General features: G+C 42.2%; 1 protein-coding gene and 1 long non-coding RNA gene across 3 annotated transcripts; one reads left to right on the top strand and one right to left on the bottom strand.

The window, feature by feature from the left end:
* Positions 1-2433: 2433 nt before the first annotated feature.
* On the bottom strand, positions 2434-6209 carry pou2af3 (POU class 2 homeobox associating factor 3). Of its 2 annotated transcripts, none has more exons than XM_087844941.1 (5): positions 6033-6209; positions 4382-4482; positions 4126-4180; positions 3407-3708; positions 2434-2926 (listed from the first exon to the last, which is right to left on the bottom strand). In XM_087844941.1, the coding sequence occupies exons 1-5, from the start codon at positions 6037-6039 to the stop codon at positions 2582-2584; spliced, it is 810 nt and encodes a 269-aa protein (XP_087701067.1). In that variant the 5' UTR covers positions 6040-6209; the 3' UTR covers positions 2434-2581. The 2 variants fall into 2 exon arrangements, with proteins under 2 accessions (XP_087701067.1, XP_087701071.1); XM_087844945.1 differs by lacking the exon at positions 6033-6209 and adding an exon at positions 5345-5441.
* LOC148106452 (uncharacterized) lies at positions 2907-6847 on the top strand. The gene is made up of 3 exons (XR_015719401.1): positions 2907-3028; positions 4765-4901; positions 5982-6847. It is a non-coding gene; the product is annotated as an uncharacterized LOC148106452 (long non-coding RNA).
* The last annotated feature ends 8622 nt before the right edge of the window (positions 6848-15469 follow it).

Genomic DNA, 15469 nt, shown 5'->3' on the forward strand with positions numbered 1-15469 from the left:
AGGCGACACAGGCACAAGGAGAGCAGGACGACCAAGGAGGCCTGACTGTCACCATGTTGGTGAGAAACAGGTGTGAAGAACCCGTCCATGGGTGGATACAGCAGCTCCACCTTAGAGCAAAAGACTATAAGAATAAACTAAACCCTGAAACTAAAAAGCAAAACTGTGACTTCTTTCTACTCACTTTAGGCCCTCAGAGCACTTCCTACCACGAGTCACAATCACACAGTGCTTATATGTGCCTGAGCACTTTCACCTGAAGTGGCGTTCATGACCTTACCTTAAAAAAAGGGTTTCTGACAACCCGTCTGAACCCCAGTATGAACAATACTGGACCAGTTAAATATAAGCTGCAACCCCGGGGCTGAAAAATGAAGCCAAAGTAAACAACAACAACTAAACTGTAGAGTTTATAGAAACATCTGAGCGTCTGTGGAGACGTCCATCTGATGCATCACTTTCTTTCTCTTCTGTTGTTTCTCCTTCACATGGTGAAGTGTGGGTCATACTTAAAATGTTGTTATTGTAATATTAGACGAGGAGGCTTCGACAGTTACAGAAGAAAAGCATCGAGCCTGTTGTTTACAGTTACTGACTCATGTGGTCGGGTTAACTCACCCACATTGTGCAGTTATCACAGTTTTGTATTTTCTTAGTTCTTTTTGTTCCAGTTTGACTTTTGGTTTTAGCTTCCAGAGTTTTTTCTTACAGTTTTTGTTTCATTTTTTTATTCTTTTCACTTTTAGTCCAGATTCCTTTTGATGATTTATGGCAAGATTCAAACAACATGAAGTATGGGCTTGCAGACTTCCCATGCACGTGTGTTTTCTTTGCACTTGGACGAGTTGGCGCGGTGTGTTTGTTGGGTGCAGAGTGCGTGGACTCACATCCTGTAACTCAGTAACTAAGAGAACAATGGTTTCCTGCACATTTAGCTTGTAAATGGATAAAGACTTCACACTGGTAGAAGTTATCGTGGTTCCTGGAATATGATGATAAAGTTTGGTCTTTGTCGGCATGCAGAAATGGCACTGCCATGAGGCGCTCAGCCTAAATGTTTTGGGTTATTTTTCCACACTGTCTCCAAGTGTCTCCAAGGGGATTTCCACATATGCTGGCTCAGTGAAAGGGACGCCTGCCAACAGGATCTGTGGAGCACGCACTCGTTTATTGTGTTAGTTTGAGACACTAGTTTTGAGTGAGCTCGGTTTGAAGTGCGACCAGGAAGTAAGAAAATAATCCAGAATTTTATGATTTCTTTCTTTTGTTTGTTTGTTTTAGCAGACAAACACTTGGAAAACCTTTTCCATGCTCCATGATTGCGTTTGGGACAAAGAGCCTGTCCACAAATTACCAAACACACACATCCGCTTTCATAACGAGATTCAACTTGCCATTTTAAAGACAGAAGATAGCAGCAGAAAGATGTTTTACATAGTTTGGCAGCTGCTTTATGTATCTAATAATCACTCGTGACACTGAGCCAAAGGCTCCAGATAAACTCCAGTAAAATCGGTCAGGCATTTAAAAAGCTTTGCGTGGGATTATTTGTTTTTCTTTTTCATGCAACATGAAAAATTGTTATTAGATATTCATTACTTCAGTGTTGCACGAGGGGAAACTCGAGGTCATACAAATATCAAGCAGTAAGAATCTGAGTGACGACTAAGTGTAATAATCCACACTGGTCAGTTACACAGTGACTGTGGGAGAGCAGCTCACCTACTAACATGCAGTGTGTGTGTGTGTGTGTGTGTGTGTGTTTGTTAGAGCACTAAACAGGACAAAAGTGCTCAGAGTAGAGAAACAGTCCATTTACTGAATTGTTTTTTGACAGTCTGTCTGAGCACCGTACATGTAAAACCTGTCAGTATGATAAGAGGGAGTCGCAGCTTCAACACTGTTTGTTTCCCAGTCTGGAGAAATTATTGAGAGTTTGTTGAAAAGATCAGATAAATGGACTGACACCTATCTTTAATACCAGTCTCACTGACACACAGCAGCTGCAGCGAAGGCTTTATGCGACAACTCGGAGCTCGAGGACTCTTGAAGAAGCCAAACCAACGCTCTGATTAGCAGACGTCCTGCTCTGTTAGCCGCTGTGAGTCGTCTGTTAATCTGTTCTCCTTTGATCTCTGAACTCCCGGTGAAATACTTCCCTGCAGGCCAAAGTCAAATCTCTGACGTTTCCTTGCCTTCGCTTCCAATTGTTGCGTTCCAGCTCAGTTCAGCCCTGACATGTTATCAGCCTGTGATATTTACTTTCACACTCTTCCCACATTTTTCACTTTTATTTGTTACCTGTGGCTACAGGGCATGTTCACAGGGTGAAGTCTGAACCTGCTGGCTGAAGCAAACATCCCAAAACTCTGCAATAGACAAGCGCACATTACAAGCACAGTGCTGACTTTTACACATGTTTATTTTGTGCAGCAAAACATTCGCGTATGAAAATATATCATTTAGTTTTTATTACAAATGAATCGATTAAAGTAAAGCAGACACAGTGAAATGCAAAGTGAAAACCTCTCTGAGCCAAATCGTATTTACAGGATACAAAGTAATACTGTTCACGCTCTCATCATAAAGCGTTGTAGCACATCTCAGAGCTCAGCGGGAGATCCTTCTGGAAACAGCTGTCTTCTACAGGATACACCTGGGGATAGTCTGTGGGAGCAAAGTAAGGTGCACATTCTGTGGTGGGGGGGCTCTCCTGCTGGCCTGACCAGCACTGTGGCAAGCTGTAATATTCCTGGGGGCCACAGTGCTGATAGTGGTATTGCTGTGGGCTGAAGCTTGACTCCATTCTGGTGGGCGAGTCATAGCACGAGGAGGAGGAGGAGGAAGAGAAGGAGTCCTGTGGGGAATAAGTGTTGGGATCCACAGGGTTGCAGAAAGTCAGTGACTCCAATGAGGAGCAAGGGGCCTGAAAGAGAGGAGGACATCGAAATGACTTTGGGCAGGACTGCAGGTGTGCCACATGGTGGTCATCCAACCAAAGCTAGGCCCAGGCTCACCAGGAACACTTGTGAGTGGTGTTTTTGATTTCATGCATTCATTTGTGTGCAGACAGCTTACAGAACTGACATGCAGCTGTTTATCCTGCCAGACAGATCATTTTATCAAACAGCTGTGATCACAGTCAAAGCAAGACGAGCTCCTTCAGATACATCCACACAAACCAAACCGCACACTGACCGTGTTTGTGGAAATAAACCAAACCTCTGCTCCAAATAAACGCATTGCTGTTGCTGGTCTCAATGCTTTTAAAACAATCTTTACATTTTGGTCACAAACAGAAAAACTAGGAATTGTTTCCGTTTTGTCACAAACTGGAAGTTGAAAGAAATCCCAGTTTGTGATCGTTTCGTTAATGACGGTGTTGTTGATGCCAGCTGAGACTCACCATCCCCTGGCCGTAGTAGTCCGCATCTGAGGACAGTCCGTGGTACCAAGGCTGAGGGGAGGTTGGAAAAGGAGGCAGAGGGGTGTCGTAGGTGGTACCACCGTATCCGTTGCCGGGCAACATCACATCCCCAAACTGCTGCTGCTGCTGCTGCTGCACCTGGATGCCGCACTCCTGCACCTGGATGTTGCACGCGCTGTCAGGGACTGGGAACGAGATGGTGGCTCGAAGCTGGAGGGCCAGCGACCCGCAGCTGCTGGCTTCAGCTGGGGGGACAGAGGGAGGAGGAGCCACGTGGCCACCTGCCGAGAGTCAGTGCAACAGTCAGACCGAAAATATCCAGAATACAAACGATGAAAACCAGCGAATCACGCGCTCTGGGTTAATCATTGCTTATCATTTAATCACGGACCAGGATATATCTGCGACCACTTTGAAAGGGCGTGGTCTAAGAGACCACGGTGGAACTCCGCCCCTCTGAAATCTGAATGCCTCTTGCCCCCCGTCCAACTGAAAAAGGCGTCCTCAATAATTGATGCATATTTATATGTTTATTTTACAGAATGTTTGACCCCCTCAAAACAAACAAACAAACAAACAAACAAACAAACAAACAAACAAACAAACAAACAAACAACTTGATTAAGATCATCAGACTGTGACGCTGCAGTGCATGTGTGTCTGGGATGTGTTTTAGCACACTGGGTGGACAAACCTACTTTGGAAAGTGGACGCGCGAAGCTCCTGTAGTTCCAAGCAAGCCTGATGTATCTGCTGATCAGGAAGAAAGAGAAATAAAGAGGGGGAGGGGGGCGATACCAGATTATTAATGGCTGTTTTCCTGTAAATGAGTTGAGTGGCTTATTTTCATAAAACGGGCTGTCAGTGATTTACAGGTGCAGGCTTGCACAGAGCAGAACAAAGTGAGACTGAGAGCAGCGGACAAAGAGGCGTGGGGGGGGGGGGAGGAGTTACCGCATTAAGCTTCTTGTTGTCGGCCTCCTTCTCTCTGTGCCTCCGCAGCAACTCCTTGACCGTGATCTTCACCCGGACCCCCGGGTACACCTTCAGTTGATCTTAATGAAGAGCACAGTGTGTCACTCATGCGCAGTAATCTCCTCTTAAAGCAAACTAAACTCTCCTCCGCCCCGCTCCTCCAGTAAAGCACCACAAAGCCTTTTCTTATACATCACAGCTTATTTTGTTTCCCTGAAATCGCTCCATGAAGTGTCAATAAAAAGATTGTCTTTTAATAAACATTCTAATAAACTGCTGAAAGATTGTCTTTTGAGATTTTGTAAAAGAATATAACGAAGTGCTTTGAATTAAAGATCCTATTTTATCACCGGCGCGTAAAGGTCGTTCCCACGGCTCAGTGTTTCTGAGTGTTACTCCCCGGAGCCTCCCGGTCGGGAGACGTTTTCACTGCACCCTGTAGCCCCGAGCTGCCACGCCCCAGTCAGAGGCAGAAGAAATCGGCTCTTAACGCGTTAAAGTAAGTAGATTTTATTGCATATACGATCGAATGAATGTAAAGTAAATTAAAAGGAGATGAAAGAGAAGTTTGTGTGGCACGGTGGGATGAGGCTAAAGCTGAAGCGCGCAGACAAAGAGTCAGCAAAGCGATCCGCGACCAAAACGGAACAAAATTTCGAAACTAGAAGGAGCCGCTGATCTGCGCTTTTGGATCGAAGCGCTGCGGCAGTTTTCAAGGAAACGAGCCTCCCGCGTGGTGCACGTGCGCGGTCACTTAGTGAAAGTTTGATCAGGTCGTTATGGAAAAATTTCGAGGCGATTTCAGCCCGGTGCTGTTTACAATTCAAACCCCCGAGCTCTACACCAATCTCCGTTACTTTATTCAAATCACCCCTGCCCCCCACCACGAACGCCTGACAGTTAAAGGCAACGGGAGTAATTGGCAGTTTTTTTCTTCCTTACTTGAAGCTTGATTAAGATACGGTGAAAGGACGCCTCGTATAGGTGCGGGCGATTCAGGCCTAAAGGCGATATTTAAAGCATTCAGGGGGGCGAACATTGTAGAGAATGTGTTAAGAGATGAAACCTCATCTGATAAATATTCATACAGAGAAGTGCTACTTTATGATTTGTCTTAAATGTGGCAGCCGCTGGCCAAAGCGAAAGGCAGACACATCCCACTCGAGCACACAGAACACCCTGTTGCGCACAGACAGCCCGACCACGCAGCCCGCGAGACTTCCAGTTTAATTTTTCCAAACTTAAAATGATCTTTAAAAATGATCATCTGCGCGTCCTGATGTGCGTCGACAGTCGGGAGAACTATAACACACAGTAAAGCCATAAACGTCTGAAGCTTGGAGAAGTGTGTGAGTGGAGAAAGCTGCACAAACAGGTGGAATCAGGTGGCATTAAAGTTATTCTACACGTGGAAGTTTCATTTAGCCCATTCTGCTTGTAATTTAAATATGGGAAGAAGTGGGCATTTATGGGGGGTGAGCACTCCACTTAAACACACGAATCGTGTGCTTTCAATATATCCAATAAACTCTACATTACTCTCCCCCCCCCCCCCCCCCCTCCTTTGTCTTCCAAACAGGGAAAAATGCAAGAAAATGATTTCCTGAAGAAAATCCGAGGTGAAACTCACCGGACATGATGGCTGGGATGGAGAGATGATTCCTGGAGAAGAGCTGAGGGACTCAACAATGTCCTTTTCTGCCTCAGCAAAATGGCCAAGAACGAAATTTCTGCAAAAGTCTCCAAAAATAGCAACACAAATGTCTTACAGCAGAGCCAGAGCATACAGAATGATTGTAATAGAGCTGGGGACATATTAGTTTGAGTTTTTCTCCCTCCATTCCCTCTATTTAAAACCCCTAGAACTCAATGATTTGACAATGATTTGATTGCGCGTTACTTACCATTTGAATATTCAGAGGCAACTGTCTCAAATCGATTTTCAGTAAAATCACTAAGCATGGACACTCTATTAAATCCACTTTAATCTCATATATTAGTATTTTACACTTTAACCTCGAAAAAAATGCACTTTTATTCATTTTACCCTCCTTTTGCACTATCCCAGCATCAGCCCCCTTCACTTAGCACTGCAGCACCCACGACTGCTTCCGTGCAACCGTAAGAGCGCATTTCACCTCAAACCTCGCGTTTAGCCTAGTCACGCATTTTTTAAAGTTTATTTCACAAAAAATACATTAAAAGTGGCAAAGAGGGAAAGTGGGTGTGGCAAGGGCCAACAGCCCTGTTGGCATGGCAGGGCCTCCAGCTCCATCAGAGTGCTCACACCTGCTGGGAGAACAGGGAGAGAGACCCGGCAGCTTCACGCACAGCTCTGTCGTTGTTTGGTTTTATTTTCATGAAAATAAAAACGAGTTTCAGGATCAAAGGTTTCCGGTAAGGACAAAGTGTGCCGTTTAAGAACTCCCCCAGCATTATGATTTACCTCAGCTGAATCAAAACAGTTATTATTTTACATTTTCTATCAAATCTGTGTTGAACTCGAGTAAATAAATAAATAAATGAATAAATAACGAAACTAAAAACAAACATTGTGGCTAATTCTTTGCACTGAAGTCCCTTACTTACACTTCGAGTGTATTATATTTCTCAGACTGTTTGTGGTGCGAAGCTCAGAAGACAAAATGAACTCAACTACATCAACGTTACAGTCATCACACTTGGATAAATGCATCCAAAATAAAATTGTGCCATAAACCGGTCAGAATATGTGAATTAAGACCCGGATGTATGAATATTATTACATTTATTACAGTAATAATAACACAAAGCTTGATTATGATGCAGCATCTATAACATTATTCATCATAGATGCTGAAGTAACATTGTTCGATTATTAGGGCGTCCTCGCGCCATAAGAACAGCAAACTGATTAAAAACTCATCATCATCATCATCATCATTTCTATTCGTCCATTAAAATCTTTGTGCATCCTGCTTTAAACAAAGTGCTGTCTTCTCTGCACATCCCCGTCTCCTCTCCGCTACGCCAGCATTGTCCGCCTCTTCTCACAGCGCCCCCTCCTGCAGCCGCGGCGCAGCGGCTCCACCTAGAGGCCACAAATGGAAATGTCTATGAAAGCATTCTGTCTTTACACACACACACACACACACACAGACACACACACACACAGACACACACACACATTCATGGTATATTTTTGTGCACTGGCAGTTTTGTTTTGTGATCACATGTTGAAAAATGAAACTGTTATCAATCAGTCCAGATGTAATCAAAATCTAATGATAGTTTTCCTCATTAATAATTTCATTTTTCTGATGAAGCATCCAACCATGACAACACTCCCACCGTGTTTTGCAGAGGGCTGCAGACACTCACTCCTCCATACTGTCAGCCGACTGAAAACACTTCAGCAACTAACACAGGTAGGAGGTAAAATAAACAGGATAAACAGACAAATGAGAAATGAAGTGAGGATTTAAAAGTTGACACCATTTGCTCGTCCTACAGAAACTTTTGATCCGGAACATTTTTGGTTTTGTGGTTTGTTTCCTATCAGACTCTTTTTGATGGCTTCAGCCCTCCACACACTTCCTCCCAGGATGAATTACTAAAATTTCATGTTTAAAGAACAAACAAACCCAAATCCTACCCACAGGTAGGATCGAGTCAGCATGAAATTAGGATATTTTGTATCCAACAGCCCAGCTACGGTGGCCCTGAGAGTTCAGATGCCCTGCAATGAAAGATAATAGAAAACTGCCTTAATTCTGCAAAAACCCACAATAGACGAATCATAAAGAAACAGGTGCAGTAAATGATTAAAGCGACCATGTATCGACAGTATTAAATGAACCATGTGATTAGATTTCTTTTAAGCGTGTCTCAGTACAAAGCTTCACATGATCTGGGTTCTGTCACTTTCCTGTGTGAGAGTTTAGTTTGTTTGATCATATTTTACATTTACTCAAACACAAAAAACCTGCATATGAATCTCCAAAAGTTGATTCTGTTCATCTGGACGAAGCGTTTTGTGGGAGAAACGTTTCGTCACCCATCCAGGTGACTTCTTCAGTCTCAGCTGACTGCAATGAAAATCAGCTTTTGGAGATTTACTTACCTGGATGATTGAGCACGCATCACGACTGCATCCAGGAAGTTCATTTCTCTCTCTGATAAAAAACAGTCCTAATTCCTGATCCTGTGAGATAATGCAGCATGTGGGTGAGGGGACTCGCCCAGCAATAACTAGCTTGAAATCATCCAGGTGAGGCAGCCTGAGTAACCTCGCAGGTCGAGTCCTATCGGGCCCACTTGGCAACGGTAGCTGCCATATTGATTATGGCACTTGCTAGCCGTAGTAGCCAGCAGGCTCCAAGGAAAGATTATTTTATTATGGCTCGGATATAATAAGAATAATCCTCAGACTTTTGCTGTTTCACTAAAGGTTAAAAAGTGAATGTCCACAACTTGAACCCTGAATCTCTTTTACACCCACTTTTATTCCTCCCTCTCCTACTCCACCTCACATCTTCACATTTTGGTCATCCAATAAAACTGCTGAAGTTAAATCATTTGATATCCATTCAATTCAATTCAATTCAATTCAATTCAATTTTATTTATATAGCGCCAAATCACAACAAATGTCGCCTCAAGGCGCTTCATAGATACAGAGAAAAGCCCAACAATCATATGACCCCCTATGAGCAGCACTTTGGCGACAGTGGGAAGGAAAAACTCCCTTTTAACAGGAAGAAACCTCCAGCAGAACCAGGCTCAGGGAGGGGCGGCCATCTGGTGTGACCGGTTGGGGTGAGAGAATCTCTGTCACGCTCTCTGATTTAGCGCAAAGTTTAAACTTTTAAACTTTAAAATCTCTTAATTACATTTGCCTTGTTATTCTTAACAAAGGGAATTCTCTACATCACATTTGAACATTCAATCACATGGATATAATTCACTTCATGTTTTGTTCAGTTTGTTTAATTCTGATTCAGTTAGATGTCTTTAGCTCATTCTCACATGAACATTTATTGTAACATAAACCCTTCTTTTCAAGTACAGAGGAATACTTTTGTTTGTCACTATTCATTTATTTATTTTAGGCTTTAACTTCATTCATTAAATCATTTGTTAGTCAGACATTCTCTCTGCAGGTCTCACGAGAACCTGTAGATTTCTTCCAAAGTGTTCACCACATACATTAATGGAACCCAGTGTGTTTGTTTCTTGTCATGGTTTCGGCTGATTCGCAGGCAGCATGTGGATCAAAACACAGGACTCAAACTTAAAAAGTTAACTGAAGAGGCAGCTTCACTGCTGCAGCTTCACTGCTGCAGCTTCACTGCTGCAGCTTCACTGCTGCAGCTTCACTGCTGCAGCTTCACTGCTGCAGCTTCACTGCTGCAGCTTCACTGCTGCAGCACAAACGATCCAAACACAAGAGTGTGAACTGAAAATCTGGAAACTGTGGACATGGAACTAAAATGGGAGAAACTAGAACTAGGACTCCTCAAGGACCACAGAGGAAACACACAGTTCAATTCAACTTTATTTACACAGCGCTAAATCACAACCACAGTCGCCTCATGGCGCTTTATGTTGTAAGGTCGACCCTACAATAATACATACAGAGAAAAACCCAACAATCATATGACCCCCTATGAGCAGCACTTTGGTGACAGTGGGAAGGAAAAACTCCCTTTTAACAGGAAGAAACCTCCAGCAGAACCAGGCTCAGGGAGGGGCGGGGCCATCTGCTGTGATTGGTTGGGGTGAGAGAAGGAAGACAGGATAAAGACATGCTGTGGAAGAGAGACAGAGGTTAATAACAGATATGATTCAATACAGAGAGGTCTGTTAACACATAGTGAGTGAGAAAGGTGACTGGAAAGGAAAAACTCAATGCATCATGGGAATCCCCGGCAGCCTACATCTATTGCAGCATAACTAAGGGAGGATTCAGGGTCACCTGGTCCAGCCCTAACTATATGCTTTAGCAAAAAGGAAAGTTTGAAGCCTAATCTTAAAAGTAGAGATAGTGTCTGTCTCCCGAATCCAAACTGGAAGCTGGTTCCACAGAAGAGGGGCCTGAAAACTGAAGGCTCTGCCTCCCATTCTACTTTTAAATACTCTAGGAACAACAAGTAGGCCTGCAGAGCGAGAGCGAAGTGCTCTAATAGGGTGATATGGTACTACAAGGTCATTAAGATAAGATGGGGCCTGATTATTTAAGACCTTGTATGTGAGGAGCAGGATTTTGAATTCAATTCTGGATTTAACAGGAAGCCAAAACAGGAGAAATATGCTCTCTCTTTCTAGTCCCTGTCAGGACTCTTGCTGCAGCATTTTGGATTAACTGAAGGCTTTTCAGTGTGTAGCTTTAATACACTTTTCCATTGTGAGTTATTCTATTTTCTTTTTCTATTGACAATTATCTGTGTGATAAGCAGTGTTGGTCAAGTTACTTGAAAAAAGTAATCAGTAACTAATTACTGATTACTTCCCCAAAAAAGTAATCCCGTTATTTTACTGATTACATATTTTCAAAAGACCTTGTATGTGAGGAGCAGGATTTTGAATTCTGGATTTAACAGGAAGCCAAAACAGGAGAAATCTGCTCTCTCTTTCTAGTCCCTGTCAGGACTCTTGCTGCAGCATTTTGGATTAACTGAAGGCTTTTCAGTGAGTTTTTAGGACTTCCTGATAATAATGAATTGACTCAAACTAGAAGCAAGAACAACAAAATTAAACACAAAGCACTGGGTCAGACCCAGGAACATGGCAGGTTTGATTTGGGTTTTTTGTGTTTTGTGTTAGTTAGACACGTTTATATACAAACACATTGTAATATAATATAATAATATAATATTTTTAAATAGTGAATTAAAGCAGTACACATGCTTCACACCCAGAAAAAGACCACTGGATTCAAACACAATTTAATACACAGTGTGAACGGGTGTGGTTCATGGCTCCGCTGCAGGGAAGGGGTGGAGCAGTGGGTTGAGGAACAGGAGAGGATATGGAGGGGAAGGGGAAGGGGGGGGGGGGGGGGGGGTCATGGATGAGTTGTAGCTGGAAAGCAACACCAGCAACACTCTGTACAGAAGTCACACTCTCCCACAGCGCTGTGTGGCTCCTAACATCACACACAGCTTTGCAATACAGTGATGCATCAATGATATTTATATCAACGTTTTAATAACTGTAGCGTGTTCGTTATTACCTGTGAGATATTAATCAGCATGATGTCTGCTGCTTGTGGATAACTCCAACAGTCAGGACATAAAAACTGTTTAAAGCTAAATGAATTGCCCACAAACCCTATCGTTGCTTTGTTTTTATTGTAATAACGGGCGTCTTTGCTGTTGCTGAATTCTCCCACAGATTTTAATCCATGACCTGCTTATTGCCGTCTTTCTTTTTCCACGTCCCTGCCATTGCTACCAGATAGAGCCAGTGGGTAAAGCCCATCACTGTTCAATGGACGCACTCAAACTAAAGTTCCATCCTTTTACCACTGGTTTTCTAGCAGAACCCTTTTGTGAATTTGTTGGCCATGGCATCAATTCAGCTTAACCCAGAACAGGTTAGCACGAATCCACATGATGCACTGAGCATCTATGCCTTCATGAGAAAGAGTGGGTGAGTGACCAAAAGACTGAACAACTAATCGGTGTCTGTCCCAACCAAATGTCAGTCATGGTCTCAGTCTGGTCACCCTCACAAAAATCTTCTGGTTCCACTACTGTTACAGTGACAGCAACAGTATGACCTACAAACATATCATATTGCTTGTGATACAGAAACTGTGGAGGTATAAAGCTTTAAATGCCCTATGCCTGCATACCTGTCACTGATCCAGCAGTATTTGATGCCATCTGGTACAGAGCCATTCTCAGGTCTGTTCCTCTTATCTAATTACTGCTTACACTTAAAACTGCTGGCCGAGGGTAAAAGTAATTCAGTAAAATCATAATTCACGTCGGCAGTAATGACACCCGGTTACGCCAATCGGAGGTCACTAAAATCAATATTGAATCGGTGTGCAACTTTGCCAAAACAATGTGGGACTCTGTAGTTTTCTCTGGTCCCCTCCCCAATCAGACCAGGAGTGACATGTTTAGCCGCATGTTCTCCTTAAATTGCTGGCTGTCTGAGTGGTGTCCCAGAAATGATGTGGGCTTCATAGATAATTGGCAAACCTTCTGGAGGAAACCTGGTCTTGTTAGGAGAGATGGCATCCATCCCACTTTGGATGGAGCAGCTCTCATTTCTAGAAATATGGACAAATTTATTAAACCCCCCAAAACATGACTATCCAGAGTTGGGACCAGGAAGCAGAGTTGCAGTCTTACACGCCTCTCTGCAGCTTCTCTCCTCCTGCTACCCCCCCAAAAACCCATCTCCATAGAGACTGTGTCTGCTCCCAAAAAGACAAAAAACAAACTAAAAACCAGCAACAAACAACTTAAACATTTACAAAGAAAGAACAATACAGTATCCACATCTGAACCAAAGAGTAAAACAGTGAAATGTGGATTATTAAATATTAGGTCTCTCTCCTCCAAGTCTCTGTTAGTACATGACTTAATAATTGATCAACAAATTGATTTACTCTGCCTTACAGAAACCTGGTTGCAGCAGGATGATTATGTTAGTTTAAATGAATCAACACCCCCGAGTCATTCTAACTACCAGAAATCTCGAAGCACAGGTCGAGGGGGCGGTTTGGCAGCAATTTTTCACACCAGTCTATTAATTAATGAAAGACCAAGACAGACTTTTAATTCATTTGAAAGCCTGATGCTTAGCCTCGTCCACCCCAGCTGTGAAACTCAGAAACCAGTCTTACTTGTTATCATCTATCGTCCACCTGGGCCTTACACAGAGTTTCTGTCTGATTTCTCAGACTTTATATCTAATTTAGTTCTGAGCTCAGATAAAATAATTATTGTGGGTGATTTTAACATCCATGTAGATGCTAAAAATGACAGCCTCAACATGGCATTTAATCTGTTGTTAGACTCAATTGGTTTCTCTCAAAATGTAAAAGAACCCACCCACCACTTTAATCACACTCTAGATCTTGTTTTAACATATGGCATAGAAACTGAACATTTAACAGTGTTTCCTGAAAACCCTCTCCTGTCTGATCATTTCTTGATAACATTTACATTTACAATAATTGATTACGCAGCAGTGGAGAGTGGACTTTATCAAAGTAGATGTCTTTCTGAAAGCGCTGTAACTAAGTTTAAGAATATAATCCAGCCACTGTTATCATCGTCAATGCCCTGTACCAACACAGAGCAGAGCAGCTATCTGAACGCTACCCCAACAGAGGTCGATTATCTTGTTAATAATTTCACCTCCTCACTACGTACGACTCTGGATACTGTAGCTCCAGTGAAAACTGAGGTCTCTAATCAGAAGTACCTGACCCCGTGGTATAATTCTCAAACACGTACCCTAAAGCAGATGACTCGTAATCTGGAGAGGAAATGGCGTGTCACAAATTTAGAGGATCTTCATTTAGCCTGGAGAAATAGTTTGTTGCTTTATAAGAAAGCCCTCCGCAAAGCCAGAACAGCTTACTACTCATCACTGATTGAAGAAAATAAGAACAACCCCAGGTTTCTCTTCAGCACTGTAGCCAGGCTGACAAAAAGCCAGAGCTCTTTTGAGCCAACCATCCCAAATTACCAATAATCATCCAGGATCATCATCATAAAATTGTTGTGTTGTGTTGTTGTGATTGGGCAGTCTATATAAATAAACCTGAATTGCATTCAATAGAAAGTCATCAGTATGTCTATTATGTGCAATTCCAACAAGACTGTTCATAGAAGTCTCACCATTAATTAATATTACAATTTTAAATTGAATCATTTTGTGTCTGTTCACAGGATATGGATACCAGGCTGTATTTAAACCACTACTTAAAAAGCCTTTACTTGATCCAGCTGTCTTAGCTAAATATAGGCCGAATATCAAACTTCCTGTTTATTTAAGAAATTATTGAAAGAATAGATAGAAAACAGCTGACTGATCAATAATTCAGTTCAGAGGCTACACTGTTGGTGTTAAAGGACATGCACTGCAATGGTTTGAATATGTCTGTCTGACAGATTCTGTATTGTGCATGTAAATGTGGAGTCTTGTTCACTCCACAGGGTTTTGTGCTGGGACCAATACTATTCACATTATACGTGCTTCTCTTTGGCATGTTGTTAGAAAAACATACTTTTACATACATACCTTCATAATTTTCTACACTAACTGGATGTTTTTCCATGAATACATTTTTAATGCTTAAAGTCTTTCAAATAAATCCTCCCTATTACTCATATGAAAATCCTGCTAAATAGGTCCCCTTATTGGTCCTCTAATCATGGGACTTACAGTTGTATATTTTTGGAGAGAAATCATCCACAAAAACATCTTTCATCAGCCTTTTTTCTCTCCATCAGAACGGTTCACTGATGTGTTAAGATGTCGACCCTGTCACATGTATTTACAGTCAAAGTGTTTAAATTATAATGATAATAATGTTACAAAAATGGTTTCATTTTTCATTTTTAAAAATATAAAAACATCTTTTTATATAATACATAGTTATATATATTTAAAAAACAAACCATAATGCAGTTATAAAGCTTATGATAAAAGATTTATAGTATTATATCCTGAAATAACATTGAATAGTAGGAATGCTCCCGCTCAGCAAACACCTACCTGAAGCCAGATGACACATATCAGTTATTCATACTGCAGCCGTGACTTTGACTCCTTGTGCTGTATCCAAAAACAATGAGGTTATTTTCTGTGGCCTAAAGATCTTAGAACTAGACTCTGGATGACATTACCTTGATGTCCAGCAACACTGTGAGGAACTCTCAGATCAGGATATGTCCTTCGACGGGCCCTGAACAAATATGCAGGATTGCTATTATCTGTAAAAAGAGTGATGCTACAACACTAGTTCATGCATGCATTATTTCTAGGCGGGACTACTGTCAGTCATTAACATCAGGTTGTTCTGAAAGTTGCCTTCAGTTGGTTCAGGTGCTGCAGTGAG

This window comes from Neolamprologus brichardi, chromosome 1 (genome assembly GCF_056152115.1).
Source record: "Neolamprologus brichardi isolate AB-2024 chromosome 1, ASM5615211v1, whole genome shotgun sequence".
In the NCBI taxonomy this organism is placed as follows: domain Eukaryota; kingdom Metazoa; phylum Chordata; class Actinopteri; order Cichliformes; family Cichlidae; genus Neolamprologus; species Neolamprologus brichardi.